Source organism: Pteropus medius, unplaced genomic scaffold, assembly GCF_902729225.1.
Source record: "Pteropus medius unplaced genomic scaffold, Ma_sr-lr_union100, whole genome shotgun sequence".
NCBI classification, from domain to species: Eukaryota; Metazoa; Chordata; class Mammalia; order Chiroptera; family Pteropodidae; genus Pteropus; species Pteropus medius.
In genome coordinates, this window is record NW_024340699.1 from 14236670 (window position 1) to 14256157 (window position 19488).

The window sequence follows — 19488 nt, forward strand, 5'->3', positions numbered from 1 at the left end:
GACGACATCTCCCCACCCCCACAGCTCCAGCTCAAAACGTCACCCCCGTCCCCATCCCCGGACGCCAGAACCTTCCTTCTCCCATGAGCCCAGGAAGGCAGCCCGCTTTCCACGTGTGCCCCGCTCACCGTCTGCGGCACGCGGGGGGCAGTGGGCGCGGTGGCCAGAGAAACCACTACCGAGGAAAGAAGGGAACAAAAACATCAACTGCTGTGACCGAGAACAGCCTGGCGATCGGCGTGAGGATAAACTCAGCCACGGCAGTGGCCCAGTTCAGTCACGCGTCGTCGCGCGAGCCGGATGGGACCTTAAGGACCCTCGCCTGAGGATTCTCATTCCCTTCTCCACTGGAGCCCGGACATGGCAGACACAGGCATGTGCTGCGCTGCAGAAACTTTACCCGATGACCGCGAACGAGCCTGTCAGGCAGGAAGCAGCAGCAAACGCAGCCTTTTCTGAATTTAATTCAGCACCAAGTATATAAAACCCAACCTCATAAAGTAAGGGGGGTGAGGGGGAGGAGAAAGGATCAGGCTAGTGACATTGTCACACGCTCAGAACCAGGCTTTTCAAAAGTGTCCGCTTGGGAACCAGATGCCACTCACTATCCGTGGCACGAAGCTGTGGCTCGGTGGATGAGCCTGAGGTGGTGGCTTTCCCTGGAGGCGCTCGGTGCTGCCTCTGCCAGGCGGGGTGGCACTGTGCATGGCTCACCTGCTCCTGGCCAAACACGGTGACACCCCTCCCAGACCTGAGCACCAGCCTGACCCTGGATCGGGGGCCGAGGACTGGCGCCCAGACATGCGCCACCCTCCTGGAGCCGAACGCAAGCCTAAGCAGGTGGCAGGCGGACTTCTAACCCGCAGGCTGATGGGCGCCCTCACGGTGGACAGCGGACACAGCGACTCCTGGGCTTAGGCACGAGGCCGTGGTGCCCGTCCCCAATCACCATTTTGTAAAAGACCATAGAAAACGTATGTCTAACCCTCAGAAGGCAAAGCCCAGAGAGAAGCCATCCGTCCCCACAGGATTCCAAACGGAAATGGCAGGCTGAAAGGGCTGGCCCACACGAGGGACAGAGGCGGGCAGCCTCGGCCAGCTGGCTACTGTGCTGGGTGGCTCTCACGACAAACCGTCTGCTGAAGCTTCGGCGGGGACGGGCACAGCTGGACAGCGGTCCCTCCCGAGCCCCAAGCCCAGCAGGCTGCCTGGGGGGACGTGCGTCTGTGCACGCGGCCCTTCCAGCCTCAGAGCAGCTCGCTCCTCAATGCAGCCCATTCAGCTGTTCCCGCGAGCTGGCCTCGGCCGAGGGCTGTGCCTGGTACCCGGCCGCCCGGTCACCACCGCAGCCCCACGTGAGGGGAGGGAGCCAGCCTGGACGCCATGCGGGCCGTGTCTTAGGGCTGTAAACTGCTCAACTCAGACCCGGGCCTCGGAGGGGACAGGGCAGTGGGCTCTGGAGACAATGGACAGGGTCCCACACCAAAGTTTTATCCTACTCCACTGCAAAACTCAACAATCAGCAAAATCTAAAAAAAATTCTTAAAGTGTAAACACGCTCGTGTGTCTCTGGGGAGAAGACATTCTGGGCCCTTCTGGGACACGGGGCTCACGCAAAGGTGTGCGGGAAGTCTGAATTCGTGGTGTGGCACTAGATGTCGCGTGACACAGGCACCTGTCTTCGGAGTGAAGGAGGGCATGAGCTGAACATGCACTTTAGACCGTCAGTCACCACGTCCCCCTTTTACGGAAAACGATTTCGAGGCTGGATTTCTGTTTCAGGTCGTGAGTGGCGACTCCTCGAGACCGGCCTGTGCTGCCAGCTGCTCTGGATGTGGGCCACTGTCTCGCTGGGACAAACCCTTGCTGGCCCCGTGACAGCCCAGGTTCAGAACGTGACTTCTGTGACGTCCAAGCCACAGCTGGCAATGTTTACATCTTTTGTTTGGAATGTGGGAAGAGAATGGGCAGCCTGATGAGAATATGTGTTTCAAGGTCTCATTATGGTGATAAGAATTCAAGCTGAGAAAAATAAATCAGACAAAAGGCCCAAAGCCACCGCCGGGCCAGCAACGGAAGTCTGTCCCTGGAGATGGCGAAGAGCCTTTTCTGTGGTGACACTGGCTCAGACGCCTGGCGGGCTGGCTCTGCTGGGAACCGTGAGCAGGCCCCCGAGAGCGCCCGGGGGCTGCAGGAAAATCGCCCTCCAGTCACTGCCCCCCATGCCAGCCCCCTGGGACATGGCCCTCATGGCTCTGAAATCCTAGTGGGAACGTGGGCTGCCAGGTCTGGCGGCTGAACACTGTCGGGTGCATTCGGGTCCCCTCTCCGCCCTGGTCCCCTTCCCTGGGCTCATCGAGAGAACCATGGGACCTCCCCGCCCCCTGCAGGAAATGGAAGGGCCTGTGGACTTCTGGGGAGGGCAGGTGCTCTGGGAACAGGCCAAGGGCGAGTCTACACCCTAAACATCGCCCCGAAGGCTGCGGGGGGAGGGTCTGCCTGCTCCCCAAAGAGGCCACTGGTGAGACCCACAGGAGGGGCCACTCGAGTGCCCCCCCGGCCCGCCCGCACCAACACCTCTGAGCCATCAGAGCGGCCTTCTAGTATCTCAGTTTTTGTTTTGAGATTGTAATTAGATCACTAATTTTCAGTTAAAAAACATCATTAGCTCTTTGATGGGTGGCAACTGAGCTGACACTTTTCAGGCAGAAGGTTACACTTTGATAAACACACAGAAGTAAGTGGTAACTGTTTTTCATTCATGCTTTTTGAATTTTTTTTGGATATAGGAATTTTTTAATTCTATAAACTCAATGTTTCAGTTAAAGTACATAGACTTTCTTATTCGAAATGCCCTTTGAGTAAACACATGGGCTCGCTTCATAATTTTTCTGGCTTCACGGAGGTGAGTGGTACCTTGTCCTGGACGTGAACAGCCACCAAGGCACATCTGCCACTTGAGGGACTCGGCCACCAGACAGGACAGAAGCTCTGAGGACAGGCAGGCCGGGCGGGGACGAAATGGCAGAGCAAAGCCAGCGTGGCCGGCGCCCAGGGAGGCTGAGGGGCCGCACGTAGGAGGTGACAAGGACACTATTGAAAGCACATCTGGAGAACAAGGAGAGGCTCTTAAATGTTTTTAAGAGGAGAAATAAAAGTTCAAGGAAGGGTGGAAAGAGGGACTTGAGGAAATGTGCCCAGAAGCAGATGAGAGGGAGGGACAGAGGGACAGAAGAGAGAGGTGAGAATAAGGACACGCAGCGGAAAAACGCCACGGAAATGACGAGAATTCCCTAGACTGCAGGACACGAGTCTTCACGGCGAGAGGCCCCGTCACGCTCCCAGGCCAGACGACAACGACCCCTCGCAAGCCCGGCGCTGAGCCGGCCGCGAGCTGCGTGCAGGGGACACAGCGTGTGTGACGGGATTAGAACTCCGGAGACCACCGACGGCGGCGGACGGGGATGAGCTCGGAAGCCGCTGCCACCGCCGCGTGCGCGCCGGGGATGGGCCGCAGCTGGACGCACAGGGCGCTCCCTGACCTCTGGGACGTCGATTCTGAGGGAAAACGTCTCCTACCTAGAATTCTCCATGCAATAAAACCACCTACCCAGTGTGAACGTAGAGTAATAATTTCCCAGCACGGAAGACTTTTTAAAAAATGTACCTCTCCTGTCGCCTGTCCCGGGACAGGGCTGGAGGATGGTCCCCAATAAAACACAGCAGCCGATGGGGAAGGAGAAAGGCTGGAGTCGGAGAAGAGGGGGGCCCCAGGACGACAGGAAGCCGATCGCGGGGCCGAGGGGCCAGGCCTGGGGCGGGCTGCACCCCAGAGGGAGATGTTGCAGTGAAGGTGCACGTGACGGATGCCGACACCGGGCAGAGGGGGTGCCGGTCCCGGGAACGAGGAGGAAAGCCAGGCACCGGAAAGGAAAAGGCGAACCAACTACGACAACGTTACCGAGGAAAACGCAACAGTAACAAACCACTTAAACGGAGAAAAGGCGACAGTAACGCAAGCTACACTGTGACACGGGAAGATGCAGTAAGGAAACCCACAGTTCTCAACCCAGGAGGTTATACCGAGGAAAACGCAACTCGAATTAAAGTGACCGTTCGGACGGAGTTTCACCGGGAGGACGGGGTGGAGAAGGACGCGGTCTAAACGTGTCTACACCTGAGAAACCGAGTCCGTGAGCATCGACGCAGAGGAGAGAAGCGAGAGGGACTGTCCGGGCTGCGACCGGCGGGGCTGTGGCCGGGAACAGCCGCTGTGCCCTCGGACTCGCTGCAGGATGACTCCCCGCAGCAGGTGCGTCTGCACGCGTCACCTCGATAAACACAAACTTCTGCGACGCACGCGTGACATAAACCGGCTGTGCCGCGGCCTCCGCCAAAGGCGGTGCCCCCGGCCTGCCCGGGCGGACGGCAGAGCTCCTCGCCCGGCGCCTCGGTCTCCCGACCTGTGGAGTGGGCCGGCAACGCCCGCGCCCTGCGGGGTGACCGTGGGGATGAGGGTGGCCTGGGTGTCCAGCCGCGGCACAGGCCTGGCACGCGCGGCGGTCACGGTCTCCATCTTTATTCCCGTTCTTGAAACCCGGAGTCTGCCGACCTCGAGGGGCACACGTCTCACGATGTGGCCAAGTCCGAGGCCATTGTCACCGCGGGAGAGTGTTCGGACACTCTGGAAGGGCAATTCGGACGGCTGACGTGCCGTTGCTCTGAGAGGTGGCTGCAATGCCGCTCTGAGGGGACCTGAGAGTGGCACACACGTCCCTCAGCGGGGGCCACGTCACGGCGTCTCCGGGAGGACAGGCCGCCGGGAAGCCACTGAACGCCGCCGTGCGGGAAGACGCCAAGGCACGGTGAGGAAGGGGGACGTTGGCTGCAGGGGAGTGTGAGCTCTGTGGGGTCCTTGGGGGGGACAGGCAATCACACCTGATGGGCCCTGGAGGAGATGCAGCTCAGGGACTTATCTCGGGGAGCGGGTCGCTGTCGGAAACGTCTGCCTTTTGTATAGCGCATGCACGGACAGTGCTTCTGCCATCACAAAGGGAAAAAAAGGAGGAAACAAAAGCCCCAGAGGCCAGTGTCTTCGAGCTGCCCTTCAGAATGTCTGTGTCGCCTGGACGGAAGTCCAGTGTCCTGACATCTGGGAGGCTTTTCTAAGACGACTACTTTCCGAAACACGTTTTGCCCCAGTGAAAACCGGTCAGCAAGCTGTGGGGCTCCTCCTCCCACGCCCACGCTGCGGCGGGGCCCACCCTCATGCAGACTCGGGGTGGGGGCTCCCGCCTCCCGCAGCGCCTGCCCTCCAGGTCCTTTCTGCTTCCCGAATCCCGGAGGGTGCTGGGAAGGGGGCTCCGTGTGCTGGGAAGGGGGCTCCGTGTGCCCACACTGGCTGGGTGGTGCCTGGCAGGCACATCCAAGAAACATTCACTGTGAACCCTCAAAGGGCCCCCCAAGATGTACCCGAGAACCAGGAAACGCCACTCCCAGCAGCTCTGCAATGGAGACAGGAACTTAAGTACAAGCTTCATTCAACTTTGTCTCAACAGCTTAGAGCCAAAAGAACCCAAAAAACAAAAACCAACAAAAACAAAAAATAACAGCGTGGCAGAGATTTGGGCAGAAGGGAAAATGTAAAAGACATGGAGGCCCCACTTTCCTGTGTGGATGAACCAATTTCTACTTCTCTTAAGCTTTCAGATGAGGACAGGGACCAGGTGGGTGTGAAGGGGAGGCAGGGCAGGGGCTGCAAGTCCCCAGGTACAGGTGCGGGGCGGGGGTGGGGGAGGGGAGGAGGAAAACGGCCCTCCAGGTGACCCACAAATGGCAAGGCCCCTATGCCAGCCAGGGAGCGTCTCTGCTTGGTGTGGTTTAGCCCCCCAGAGAACCACACCCCTCTCCAGATGGGGCTGAGAGCCTGGGGCGAGGCTGCAGCTAGACACCGTTAAGTGAGAAAAACCACTCAAGGAAGGGTCCAGAGTCTGCCAGAGAAACGAAAGCAGTTCTAAGGTGGACCTGACAACCTCCAGACTCCGAGCTATCCGACATTGCGAAACAAAACAATCTGAGTCGGGGCTGAATTTTATCTGCTTCAAGGTCACGATTAGCAGTAGCTCAGATTCTGAAGTCAGTGGCTTTTTCTTTTGGATCATGTTCCGCTAACCTCTGCCAAATTTTAGCCAACAAATTACTTTTGTTTTTGGTCTCTACATTAGAAAAATCAAGAAAAGCCTTCCTAGAGATAGAGCTTACAAAATCTTGCTCTTAATGGGTAATTTAGTTATTCTGTTATGCTTTCTCTCTGGTTTTATTTCTGCAGTTTTCTTAAAACTCTAGCTGAAAGGAACACTTTTAGGCTTGTCTCTGTTTTTGCAATACCTAGAAAATGATTAACCAATTTCTTCTTTCCTAAAAACACTTCTTTGCAAAAAAAAGTCAACAAAATACTGCTTAAGACAGCAAAATTGACTTCAAAGTGAGTTCATTCATTTTCTGGGTGGAGTACTTTAGGGCAGGGAAAAAAAGAAAAAAAAAAACAAAACCACACACACAACAGAGGGGAAGCACAGAAGGCCAGGGAGGAAGGGGCTGGGCCGGGAGGGCAGGGCGGGGGCTCTTCACCCAGAGAACTGCCCACAGGTAGAGCCCCTCCCCAAGTCCTGGGTGGGAGGGGCACAGGGCAAGGTGCAGGAGACCGGGGGCAGGGGGAACCAACCCTCACCAAGCCTCACCGAGGTCTGGGCTGCAGGGACCCAGCTGGCCAATGGGGTGAGCAGGGCACAGTCACACCAAATTAGGAGAACAGAGGAGGGTGGGCGCCCCGGGCTGCCGCCTGTTCTTATAAAGGACCCTCTCCCAGCGCCAGCTTCCCTGGGGACCCGCTTAGCTCCTGCACCTCTGGAGAGGGGGGCTGCCGGCCCTGGTCTCCTGGGGAGGGTCCTGGATTGGAGAGGAAGGGCGAGCCCAGGCTGTTTGTAAATACTCGGGCTCCTCCCCTATGATGAAAAGGATCTTGGCAAGCAAAACCTCAAGGGCCTCTGAGGTTTCTAAAACACTCTGTTGAATTCCGCAGTGCTAAGATAAACGGATGTAAACAGAAACCCTTTTGTGTGACACTTAATTAAAGGCCAAAAAGTGAGAAAGCCTGCCCCAAAGTTATTACTCTCTCTGAAAATATTTTACCAAATGAAAACAAGAAGCTGTCCCTCGTGGGCGGCCCTCAAATAAAAGGACATGGGCGGGACAGCGCCGCCCCCTCCTGACTGACTCTAGGCGCAAGAGCAAGTTAAATATAAATCGAGTGGCCAGTCACACCACTGCCCAGCCGTTCCAGCCACACCTGCCTCCTTCTGCTTCCTAGGAATCTCTTCTTAACGCCTGTGTGAACCACCGCCCCTAAAACAGAAAAGCGACTTCAACTCGCAAAGGGTGCTGGAGCGCCCTAACCAGCCGGCTGCCATGCTCATTTAAAATATGGCTGCGAAATATGCTTGTATCATGTAGTCCCCCAGGTACAAACTCAAACACCTTCTTCCTTAAAGAGCATCTCTACATTGACGATTAATAATCCGGCGCCAGTCTGAGGCTGACCGGTCAGCCTGCGGTGCTCTTCACGTGCGGAAGGCAGGCCTTTCGCTGCCACCTGATGGAGCACAGGACACGTCCCCCGAGCCCTCGGCGCCCAGCAGCAAGGAAACGCTGCCGAATGTTGCCGCGGCAGCAATAAGGGGATCCTGGGTACACGTGTCAGTGCGTGTGTTTGTCATCAGCTTCACTGAGTCACCGTTCGCCCATTCAGACTGTGCCACTCAGTCGTGTGACCCAGAACGTTTGCTTCGCCCCGGGAAGGAACCCCGTCACGGTCAGCAGTTACCCCCTTTGGCCAGGCCCTGGCAGCCACTCCCGACTTCCCCTGAAGACTTGCCAGTTCCGCACACTTCCTATCCACGGGATCACACAACGTGTGGCCTTCCGTGCCCGGCTTCCCTCACTCGGCTCCGTGTTCCCAAGGGTCACCCGTGTTGAGCCAGGTATCAGCACTTGTGCCTTCTGATGGCTGAATACCATTCCACTGCAGGGACACCCACGTCCCACGTGCCCACCGTCAGCCAGGGGATGTCCAGACCGCTCCTGTAAGCCTTGGCCTACGTGGTCCCTGCGGACCTCACGGGCCGGTGAGCTGCTGGGCCACACGGAGCTCTGCTCCAAGGGGGCTGCATCGTTTTACTGCATGAAATTTGTAACGTGGAAGTTACACACACGTAAGTAAACGTGAGAGCATTTTCACAGCGCAGCCTAGTCGTGAACTCGTATGGAATCCTCATGCTTTACATGAAATTCCAGTTAGATGTCTGGGAAAAACGAGATCACATGCTAAATTCTGGGTTTAGAACAGAGCTAGCTACTGCTAGAAATCCGAAAGGAGCTTAGAAGAAACGGTGCATCACGCAGAGCTGTAAAGAGCAAGTAAAATCATGCGTGTGCCGTGCTGGGTACCGGGTCCAGCACGCACGAAGCTGTCAGAGCATCACCGCTCATCAGGGCCATCACGACTACGATGGACGTAACCAGGGCTGGCCACACGGAGAACAGAGCGCTCACTGGCTTCATCCGTGGAAAAACAGGCCCGTGCGTGTGCGGGGACCTGCCCCGCTGCACCAGAACCGGGGCTCAGGCCCCAGGCCGAACTCTGGGCCGGCCGCGCTCAGTGCTGCCCCGAGCTCTCTCTGCAGGAGAGAGACGCACCTCCTCACAGGCTCCAGAGGGACCAACTCCCAGCAACGCGATGCAGACAAAGCCCAGCGTGCAGCCAACATGCCACGGGGGGAGGCAAGGGCGTGAGTGGCACACGGACTATGACACAGGGACGAACCGGCAAGTGACTCCCGACGCGAGCCTCCACGGGTGCAGACACGGGGACCCCCTGAGCACGGCTGGTCAGCAAGAAAAGGGCCTCGCACCTGGTGAGACGGACGGACAGCAAGACTAGCCGCTGGAGCCGTGAGTCCCCAAGTGTGGTCCCCAGCTGTGCCCCCGAGGAGCCCGGAGACCCTTCTGGGGCGTGAGGGCACGGCTATGTCACACCTGCACTAAGGCACGCTGTGCCTCTTCCACGGGCTCCGCGGGCACCGATGACGTGCAGCCCCGGTGCCAACGGCTGCTCGTGGGCCTGGCACCTTCAAGTGCCACACGCAGTAAGGCGGGGGAAATGCCAGGTCCATCTTCAAATGTCCTTAATGAAGCATGTAAACTTTTTAAAACATATTAAACCTTGACCCTCGAATGCATGTCTCCTCACTAGGCTTTGTGACGAAATGGGACGAAGGCAGGACTGCCATGGAGACGCGACAGTGGCTGTCATGAGAAGCACCTGTGCCACTGCGGGCTGACGGGGCCCAGCGGGACAGCCTGACGTGGACCCTCCCCCCAGGCTGTGACACGCCAAGGATGAGAAAGCTGGGGGCCTTTCCCTTTCCAAATCTAGATGAATTTCTAAAACTTCACAAAGACTTTCCACAAGTAAATTTTAGAAAAACAAAGTTTACCAAATCCTGGTATGCAAATATACTTAAAAATACTTTCAATGTCTTTTTAAAAAAATCATACCTGTGAACGCTGTCAAAGGCCCTAGCATACAAAGTTTCAAACTGGCAAAGTGACGAATTAGGTAGCGAGTCTTCGCTTTATAAGGGAGTTCTCCAGAGATTTATTTAGGGAGGTCCCCTGATGTTCTTAAAATAGTTTCAGATTTTCCATCCGCATGCCATTTTCCAGAAACATTTCTAACGCTGGGTAAAACATGGAACGTCTGTGTCATTTCCCCTTCCTGACAAACTGCCAGCGCACGGGGACCCCAGCTTTGGAGGGGAGCCTGCGGCGGGCTGCTCACCTGATGGTGCCGGTCGGGGAGGGGACGGGGCTGACCAGGCTCCGGAGGTCGGGCTCGGGGATGTGGATCCTCAGCGGGGAGATCTGCGGGTAGAGCGGCCGGAGGGGCGACGCCGGGGCCTCCTCCTGGTGGAACAGCGCCGTGAACTGGATCTTGATGGCCGTGCTGGGGAATCGGAACGTGCACCTGTGACAGGAGGGAGCGCGTCAGGCGGGGATGTGAACGCGGGGCGTGCCGGCGCCCCAGCAGCTGTGACTTATGTCACCCGTCCGCGACCACGCTGCGGTTCGCGTCCCAAAATCCATTCTAACGCTCTCGTCAGGACGCCCCCAGCACTGAAGCCAGAGTCCTTTTCCTGTGCCTGTGAACAGGAGACACAGACATCCCCAAATACCTAGGCTGTCGCCTCCAACAGACGTGCCGGACAGACAGACTGACTCCCGTCCACTCTGATCGCCACTGTCTCACCGCGTGGGGCTCGCTGCCCGCGGAGCGCCGTGAACACCGCTCACGCAGCGGCGCTCCAGACGGAAGACAGGACGCGGACGGCGCCGACCAGAACAGCACCGCGGCCCACAACCGTGCTGGCGGGAGCCGGGGGGTCAGCATGGCGGACGCGGAGGGTGACCGCTCCGGGCCCACTTTCCTCCACGCGCAGATGGCCACACGCCAACAGACGCAGCACTGACCTAGGTGCCAGCAGCCTCGGGAATCACGTGTGCGTGAACCCAGGGGGGTCCTCCACTAAGAAACGGGGACCTCGAGAACCTGGGCATTGTTTACCCAGCACACCTTCTAGAAATCTCAACCGACAAGTTACCAGCAGGTTGCTCACTGTCACAATGGCTTAGTTAAGAACGAGCCCAAACGAGAGCGCAGGCTGCTACACACGCACACACACACGCACACACACGGCGACAGCTCACGGCAGCGGCTGCTCAGAAAAGGCGCTTTGTAAAACACGGTGGGGACGGGGCTCGGGAATAACACACATACACACCCATCCTCAGCGCACACTCAGCCAAAGGCGTTCGGATCGCGCCGCGTGACCCGATACTGAGGCCTCGGCCTCCCGCGTGGACCGGCCGCCTGCAGGCCGCTCAGCGGCCACGTTTCAACAGTGAATCTTCCCCAACCTCCCGCGGACACGGCAAACACCCCTTCATTTGAATTCCCTTTTTTCCCTGGTAAACTAGAAAAACCGTGTGGCTTCAGGCCTACAACAGGAGTCCCAAGACATACGGGGTTTCAGGGTGAAGACGAGAGGGGTCACACGGTCCAGAGGGAAGCCTCGGCCTGGGGGTCTGAACATGGGGCTCTTGTCAGAGCCTGCGTGGCCCCAGGCACAGGCGGGGAGAGGAGCTGGGTCAGCAGGACCCACATCAGAGCCCGTCCCTGCCCTCCACATCTCAGCGGACTCCTGCCTTCACGGCCGGTGGAGAAGCACCCAGGGGTGCGTGCGTGAGGCGTGGGATGCCATGTGGAGTCGCGGGGGAGCGGGCCTGACCCGCCCACGGCACCCTCTATGTTCTCAGCTCGCAGAACGAGATGCTTCGAACAGGAGAGACCGTCGCCCAGGTTCTTCCCAGTTCGAGACCCTAAGATTCTAGAAACAGGTGCGCACAGGCCGAGGCTTCCGTCGAACACAGCGTGCGTTACAGGTCAGAGACCTGGGCACGTCACTCGCGGCAAACGAACGCCATCAGGAACTGGTGCTAGGTCAGCTTCCGACTAACAGTTCCCTTCCAATTAAGGCTGAACGACAAACAGTCTCACGTTATGTACTGCAACAGCTATTTCAAAAGCATCTCCTGACTCACTCTTCCAAAAATTATCCTGAGGCGGACTATCTGCTACCCAGGAGGTGGTGAAAACACCAGGGAGCTGCTTAGTTTTAAACAGACGTCTCCCCAGGGTGCTGGCGGAGTGTGCCAGTCACCCACCCTGTAACATTTTCATTCTGGTTTCGGGCCCTAGCCAGAGTTTTAATGAGCATGTTTTGCAATTAAAGCTATTTTCTTATAGGTGCTCCATAGTCACCCTAAACGCAGCCACACGCCACATGTCATATGCCTGTCGGGATGCGATGTCCGTGCGGGCAGGATGTGCAGGCCGGGACCACCCAGCCGCGGGGGAAGGCTCCCGCAGCAAGCGTGGCTCCTGGGAGGGCGACCGTGTTAGATCTCTAGAAAATTCTGCCCTGACTTATAGAAGCAGAAGGTAGTTTGGTGGCAGCCGAGGGCTGGGGCTGGGGGTGCGGGTTGGGCCGGGGTTCCTGCCAGGGGCGATACACATGTTTCTTGGGACATCTGTGATAAAAACTAAACCTAAACCCAACGCTAGACCGCCAGAGTGCTCCCTGGGGACCGGGTGCACACACTCCGGCGCACGGCCCACGTTCCCCGAGGCGGCGCGGCGCGTGGCCGTTTACGAGGACACGCACAGCACCGGGGTCTCTGGGCAGTTCTTGCAATGCGCCAGCCCCGTTTCCCTCGTCGGGAAGGCTCGGGGGACTAGCTTGTGCTCCGTGGGGTCCTCGCGAGCATTCAATGGGAAGTCCAAGCAAAGACACCAGACACGCACGCCATCTGACACACGAAGCGCTCGCGAAAAACTGGCCCACGGAGGGCATGAAACATGAGACGCACGGATAAGTGAAAATGGCAGAGACCAAATGGTACAGGCCGTGACTACAGGCGCAGGACTTGAAACAGACAGACGTGGTTCGAGAACGGGCTGTATGGACAGTGTGCGGGGCCCTGGGCAAGCGACTGACTCTGAGGCCCTCGCCGGACGACCAGGGTCACTCAGGCCTCAGTCAGGCAGGAGCTCAGAGGCGGTGACGGCAGACCGAGCACCCAACGGCGGCGATGGCCTCTGTCCCCCAGTGGTCCCTGGTGAACATGGGGACCGACGGGTACAGACGGACTCGGGGACAGGGCGGCACGGAGACCGAGTGTCCTTTGCATGTTGTCAGCTTGTCTTTGAGACATAAGAGATTCAGGAACAGAAAACGAAGCTGTTACACGTTGCAAGGGGCACGCATCTCAGACCTCGCGAGTGTTAAACCCGGCCCAGTCCTGCCTGTGCTCTGGCTCCGGGGGAGGCAGAAGGGCCACGCCCGGCGGGACCGGTCCCCAGGCCCCAGGACTCTGAAGGAAGGGCGGGGAAGCCAGAGTGACTCAGCAGACAACCGCAGGGCCTCCGTGGCCCTCCCATCCCCCCTGCTCTGGTCTGCTCCAGGCACACGCCATCAGGCACCGTCGGGTGGGTGGGCCCTGTGCCACAAGCCCCCATCCTTTACGTAAGGTCTGAAATTAGAGCGCCAGAGCACGAGACGCTGAGATCCGTCAGCGCTCCACAGAAAAATCAGACAGCTCAGGAAGTGGTTTTGAAAAAAACGTTTACATATAAAATTCCCAAACCAAAGGATTCCTAAATTTTTAACCTAAAATTTCTAATTCTGGCAAAAACTTGATACGTCTTTCTAGAACGGCTGCGGGGCCTGTCACGCTGCAGAGACACACTCAAGTGCAATGACGAGCCGCTCCGGGTCCCGTTCACCTTCTCCCTCTGTGCCGACTTAAAGAAAACGACCTTTCTACAGATCTTACGACGTGGCCCCTGGAACGAAGTCACCGTTATTCATCAGGTGCCTGACTGACACGGCGCGACACAGCCTCGTCCCTGGGGACTAATGTTCTTTAAGGTTTGGTTCCCAAAGGCCACCTCCAGGGAGCCTTCCTGGATTGCCCCTGCTCGTGCCCCCGTGATGGGCTCAGGGTTACTTCGCGGGGCAGGTTTCGTCCCCCTTACTGGCCTGCAAGGCCCTGGGGGTGAGGGCGGCACCGCTGCTGCTCTGCTCTCTCCGGCCGGCGGGCGGTCCACCCACAGCACACGCGTGTCCGCACGTACGGTAGGAGGTCACCACGTGTGTTTCTGTCTGCCACTTAGAGCCCAGCAGGAGGTAAAGGCACGCGGCAGACTAGGAAGAGCGCCATGCTCCCCACGGACGGCTGGGAGCCGCCCGCCCAGCCGCTGGGACCCGCGTCCACCATTTTCAAAAGGGCCCACGAGAAGAGAGCCACGCTGAGCCACCGCCCGGGGCCTGGGCGTCCCGCCGGCAGAGGCGGCAGCCCTCTGGTGTCCCCTGGGCCAGGCTGCCGCGAGGTCGAGGTGTCACTCAAATGGGGGTGGGACCGGAGTAGTCTGCGCCGCGGTCCACACCTGCTGTCCTCACACTGGTCTGAGCCCTGGACGGCGGGGCACGTAAGCATGAAGAGGAGGCCGCTGGGCGGGGAGGCCCGGAAAGAGTCTGACGTGACTAGAAGAGAAACTGGCACCGAACAAGTAACAGTCGCACGGACGCTGAGAGAGTCCGTCCCGAGAGCACGGGCCGCGCGCTGCCTCGGGTCCCGCACCCTCACCCCGCTCGACGGACGTCCACGTGACATCACGAGCTCTGGACTGCCACGTGCTGGGACACGGCCAAAGGAGAGATGACCCACTTGAGAAGAATTTGTAAAAACAAGAGACTATCGTCTAACCCTTAATTAACAAGAAATTCAATAATAACACAACAATAGTTAAAAACTGGCGTCTGTCGTGAACACGCGTATGACGAAACCACCTTCGCCGCAGCCTCAGGGACGCGAACGGGAGCCCACTCCGTTCCTGCAGAGTCGCTTCCCCGTCGTGCCGAGATGCGATCTGAGGGCCCGCTGTCCGTACGTCCTGAGGTTACAGAAAAGTCTCTGTTATCACCCCCCATGCACAGAGGGGCAGAGAGAGGACTTGGGGACAAGGTGGCTGCTGAACTGTTGGGGAGGAGAAACGAACGGAAGCAGAGCAGAGACCAGCTCTCCGTGGCAATTTTCCAGGTTCTGGCAAATCGAAAGGCCCAGATGCAATTTCATTAAGCTCGGCTGAGGAGATGCTTCCAGGAGCTGCCGGCAGAGCCGGGAAGAGCAGCCAGGAAGGCGGTGGCCACGGCGCCACGCGGAGGGCCGCACGGTCCGTCCTCCCTAACCGGAGCCCGGGCTTGCCAGGAGCAGGGTGACCGGGCAGGCCTCGTCCCGCCCGCACGCCCCGGCACCTGAACCGCGGGGGCGCATTTCCAGCCCTGCAAAGAGCAGCAGGGCCCAGCGCACGCCCCGCCACACCGCCCTCGAGCGCGCGGTCTGCATTTCTGCTGTTAAAAAAGAAAGAAAAAGGTTCTATGTCAAAACGCAACCAGGCAGGGGCTGAACGTGTGGACAAACCGCGTCCCGGCTGCAGCCCGCCGAGCTCCGCTCACCCGCCTCGTGGGGAAACTCCGACCGGGCTCAAACCGAAACCCGGACGGGTCGCCCCACTGCTACGAGAGGCCAGCGAGGGCGGGCGCCGTGGGCCCGGGTGCCACCCCGCCACCTGAGAGCCGCACGTGGCGCCCAGCCCACTTCCCTCCAGAACCGAAACCCCGTGGAACAGCCCAGGAAGAGATTGTAGTTGACAGACTGAGAGAGCAAACGACAGTGACCACCGGCCGGGGCCAGTCGAGGCCGCCGAGCGTGGTCCTGCTCGGCCTGCCCCCAGCACACCGGGCCGGTGGGGCAGGTCGGCCCCGGGGCACCCCCCGAGAGTGAAAGAGAAAGCGGGGCCCGGCACCCCTGCCCTTCCTCCCAGGCGGCTGGCGTCCTGTCGCCGAGCCGGGCTCCATCTCCCCAATATCTTAACAGAGCCGCGCCCAAGGGCGACCTGTGGCTTCAGCCGCTGGGCTCACGTCTGCTCCCGGCTCTGGTGAAGGGGAGCAGGGGCTCCTCAGGGGGTTCTCACCGGCGGGAGGAACAGCCGCCCTGCCTTCCTAAGGTCTGGAGCTACATGGGGTGAAGGCCCACGCGGAGGGGTGAGCGGTGCAGCAGGCAGTGGCTGTGCTGCCGGAGAGCGGCCCGGGCAAGCTGCTGCCGGAGAGAGAGCGCAGAAGGCGGTCCCCAAGCCCGCCGCCTTCTCGAGTGGCCCCAGCTAAAAGGCCCGTCTTCCAGCCTCCCCTGTAGTCAGGGGTGACCACTGAGAGACCAGGAGAAGCTCATGGGCAGGCCTTAAGGAGGTCCCTGAAGAGGTGGCTGGGCAGCTACCGAGCTTGACTACCCCTCATCCCCTCCTCTCAAGTCTCACCGGGACCTGAAACGTGATGGCTGGTGGGCGAGCAGCCACCCTGCACAAGGAGGTCACCTTGAAAACAGAAGCCTCATGCTAGAAGAATGGCGGGCAAGGAAATGAAGCAGCCCAGAGAGAAGAACCAATTACACACACACACGCACGCACACACACACGTGTGCGCACACACACACGAGACGCGGATCTCTCATCTTTTACGCATTTGAACAAAACTGCTTGGCCTGAGAAAGGAACATGCGTCGGAGGTGAGTCTTCTCTACTGTAGACACGGCGTCACAGCAGGTAGGCCCGCTGCGGCCAGCTCGGCGCTCGGGGCAGCCCTGCCATGCCACGGCGTTTTCACTCACGTGGATGGAGAACCCAACATCCCGGAGGCCCTCGAAATATTAAGAAGCAGAAAATGCAAGGTCGCTGGGTTTCTTAGACATAAACGTAATTATTTTCAACCACATCTGCTTGGAATAAAGAACAGGAGGAAGATTCCTACCAGAACCCGCGGTCTGTGCTGTGCCCATGGTGACCCGCCATGGCAACGGGGACCCGAGCAGGTTTACAGGTGCGGACAGGGATGGGCGGGCCTGCAGGGGCGCCGTCTGGTGCAAGCGTGATCATTTCTAGTGTTTCTAAGCGGGAAGATTATTTAAAGACGGTCCTTGAAAGAAGTCAGCTTGGCGCACCCAAAAACCCCAAACAAAGCAGCTCTGACAAGACACATGCAGCCGACGACCGTGCTGTTGGCCAACGGTGCCCAACATGCTCCTTCGCTCGGTCGGTCCCTCGGGCTGGGGCAGCGCTGGCGTTCTGCAGGGACCGGGCCACCCGCCTCAGCACCACACACAGGCCCCGTGCGTCCGCCTTCGTCCTCAGACGAGGGGACGGCCCAGAGGGCCCGCTCTGCGCTCGGGCGCCACGTGGGGAGTGGTGGGGCGGGGACCCGGCACGCGGTCTGCGTGTTTGCTGCTGCCACTGCCGGGGGCTCCACGCAGATGGGACGGGGTCCCATTAGAGGGGCGGGGTCCCCCAGAGCCCAGCTGGGCAGCGGGGTTGGTCTCACCCTCCTCGCTTCACTGCAGGCCGACCGTGTCTCCCTAACATTCCGATGAGCCACGCTTCTGAGAGGCCCCCGAACACCTCCTGGGTGAGGACGGCCCCCTCGCTGTGTGACGGGCGAGCCCTGGGCCTCTGCGGGCCCACAGGACACCAAGGCCGCCCTCGCCCAGCACGGTGGGCCCGCTCGCCGGGCCGGGCACAGAGGACCCGCTAAGGAAACCCTGCCCACGGATGCGGGGTTGGAGCAAGAGACTCTAACGGGGTCTGGGTGGGCACCGGCGCGGAGACTCGAGAGGGACGAGGGAACCCGCCACAGCCCCACCTCACTGGCGTCTGTCTTCAGGCAGCAACGGGGGTGACAGCGAGCAGTCACCCAGACACGCGCAGTCCCTCATCTGTTCAATAAGCGCTGGGCACGACCAAGCCCTCAAACCTGGGGCCCGAACCAAGTCACCTCTTCAGCGAGGGCCCCATGGCCTAGGACGGGGCGCAGGGGCAGGGCGGGGCCTCTCCGGGGACTGAGGGTGGTCGCTCTGCTCGCCCTCATCTCCCCAGGGAGGGGCCCCAGGGGGCAGGGGCTGTGCCGTGTCCTACAGGATAAAGGGCCGCGTTTCAATTTAAGTCTCGTTTTGAAATGAGAAATAGAAGACATCTAAGTCTCCTCAGTTTTCATTTGTCCCACACGTCTCCTGGGCTCCGTCACTAAAGACCTAGGGTCTTACCTACTCCGTCCGTGTCTCCCGCACAGCTCACGGTGAGCTGTCGCCGGGCCTTTGCACCTGCCGACACCATCACGTTGCACTCCATCACCAATGGAAGAGAGAGGAGGCAGACCTGGGGACAGAGAGCCATCCCAGCGTGCAGGGGCACGGCAGGCGCTCCACGTGAGGCCGGTACGCGTCTCCCGCGGCAAGGCTGACTCGGGGCACCTGTTTCGGTCGAGCCGGTCCGCCGCGGGAGGCTGGGCTGCAGCGCAGGGCTGTCTGTGCGTCAGGGCTTCTCAGCGCCACCCGCGTGGGGACGACGGCCCAGCCTCGCACCGAGTCGGGCGTGTCTGTCCGTTTATAAATCACGCACGTGACGCTCTCCACGAATGCGCACGTGACCAAACATGACAGGTACACTTTAAAGGAGGATGTGGCGTCTCCTCCTGCACCTCACAGACGCTGCTTCCTGGGGGCCTGGACAGTGCCCGGGCTCCCTGCGGCCACTCCGTCCCCAGGCGGGCAGGATGCCTCCGTGAAACTCCGGAGCAAGTCAGGACCTCCTGCTCAGGAGCTGCCCACGACTGTTGGAAGTAAGTACGAACTTCGGAGCCCGTCTGTGCCCCCCGCTCTCTCCTGGCCTCGCCACCCCTGCCCTGCCAGGGCCCACGGGGTGAGTGAGCATCAGTGGACGCACTCAGAGGCCTCAGGCCCCAGGCCCTCCCTCTCCCAGCACCCTGTTCTTTTCCAGGTGTGTGTCGCGCTCTGTGACATCTTTTTCATCTCTGCCTGGCCCACTGGATGGCCACCTCCCAGGACAGGAGCCAGGCCTTTCCTTTCACTGTCCCTCCCCAGGGCCGGGCCCGGGAGAGGCGCATCAACACCGGTGGGATGGGAAGACACGGGGCCACCTGCCGTGAGTTCTCGCAGGTGGAGGGCTGGAGCTACTCTCACTTCCAAAGTTTCAGAAAAGTCTTGATGTAATTCAGATTAATGACTGCTGACAGCTCAAGATTAGGGTGAGACCGTTTTCTAGAACCACTGCCTGCCTACAGGAACCAGGCCTGGTTGTCGCAGGGAATGCCAGCTTCTCAGCAAGGCTGTTGGAGGGGGTTACAGCACTGTCAGAGGCCATGAAGCCACAGGGTTTGGCTGGGAAATTCTGGTGGGGTTTTCCATCTAGTTTAATTGCAAGGCACAGCGCAAGGCCTCTGCCATGCCCAGAGTCCTGTGCGAATCTGAGCTGCTCCGCAGGAACCCTCCCCATGGCAGCGCCATGGGTCACCAAGTGAATGGAAACCCCCAATGGCAATGATGACAATAAAGCAAATAAAGTCCCAGGGGTATTCAAGACCTTTAAGAAAGACTTAATTGAAAAATAAAAAAGATGTGCCACCGAGTTTACGACAGTTCGTGATAGGTCTGTCTGATTCTTAGGGAACATTTGTTGAGGGAGGAAGGACATTGAAACAAGTGGCAAGGACGAGATGGCACCATGGACAGTGAGGCTGGAGACTGACAAGGCCTCACTCTGCTGGGCCTGGAACCACGGTGGAGACACGCTTCTGAAAGCACACCACGTCCACCGAGGACCAGGGGACACGTGCCGTCCCCACAGAGGACCAGGGACATGTGCCATCCCCACTGAGGACCAGGGGACACATGCCATCCCCACTGAGG

General features: G+C 59.3%; 1 protein-coding gene across 3 annotated transcripts in view; it reads right to left on the reverse strand.

Annotated features, from left to right (window-relative positions):
* FOXK1 (forkhead box K1) overlaps positions 1 to 19488 on the reverse strand; it is a 63743-nt gene that overhangs the window by 22111 nt on the left and 22144 nt on the right. For all 3 annotated transcript variants that reach the window (XR_005656326.1, XM_039878816.1, XM_039878829.1), the window contains exon 2: positions 9899 to 10084. Coding sequence is in view for 2 of the 3 variants with exons in the window: in XM_039878816.1 (XP_039734750.1) it covers positions 9899 to 10084 (186 nt within the window). In the remaining variant the exon portion in view is untranslated. The remainder of the gene's footprint in view (positions 1 to 9898; positions 10085 to 19488) is intronic.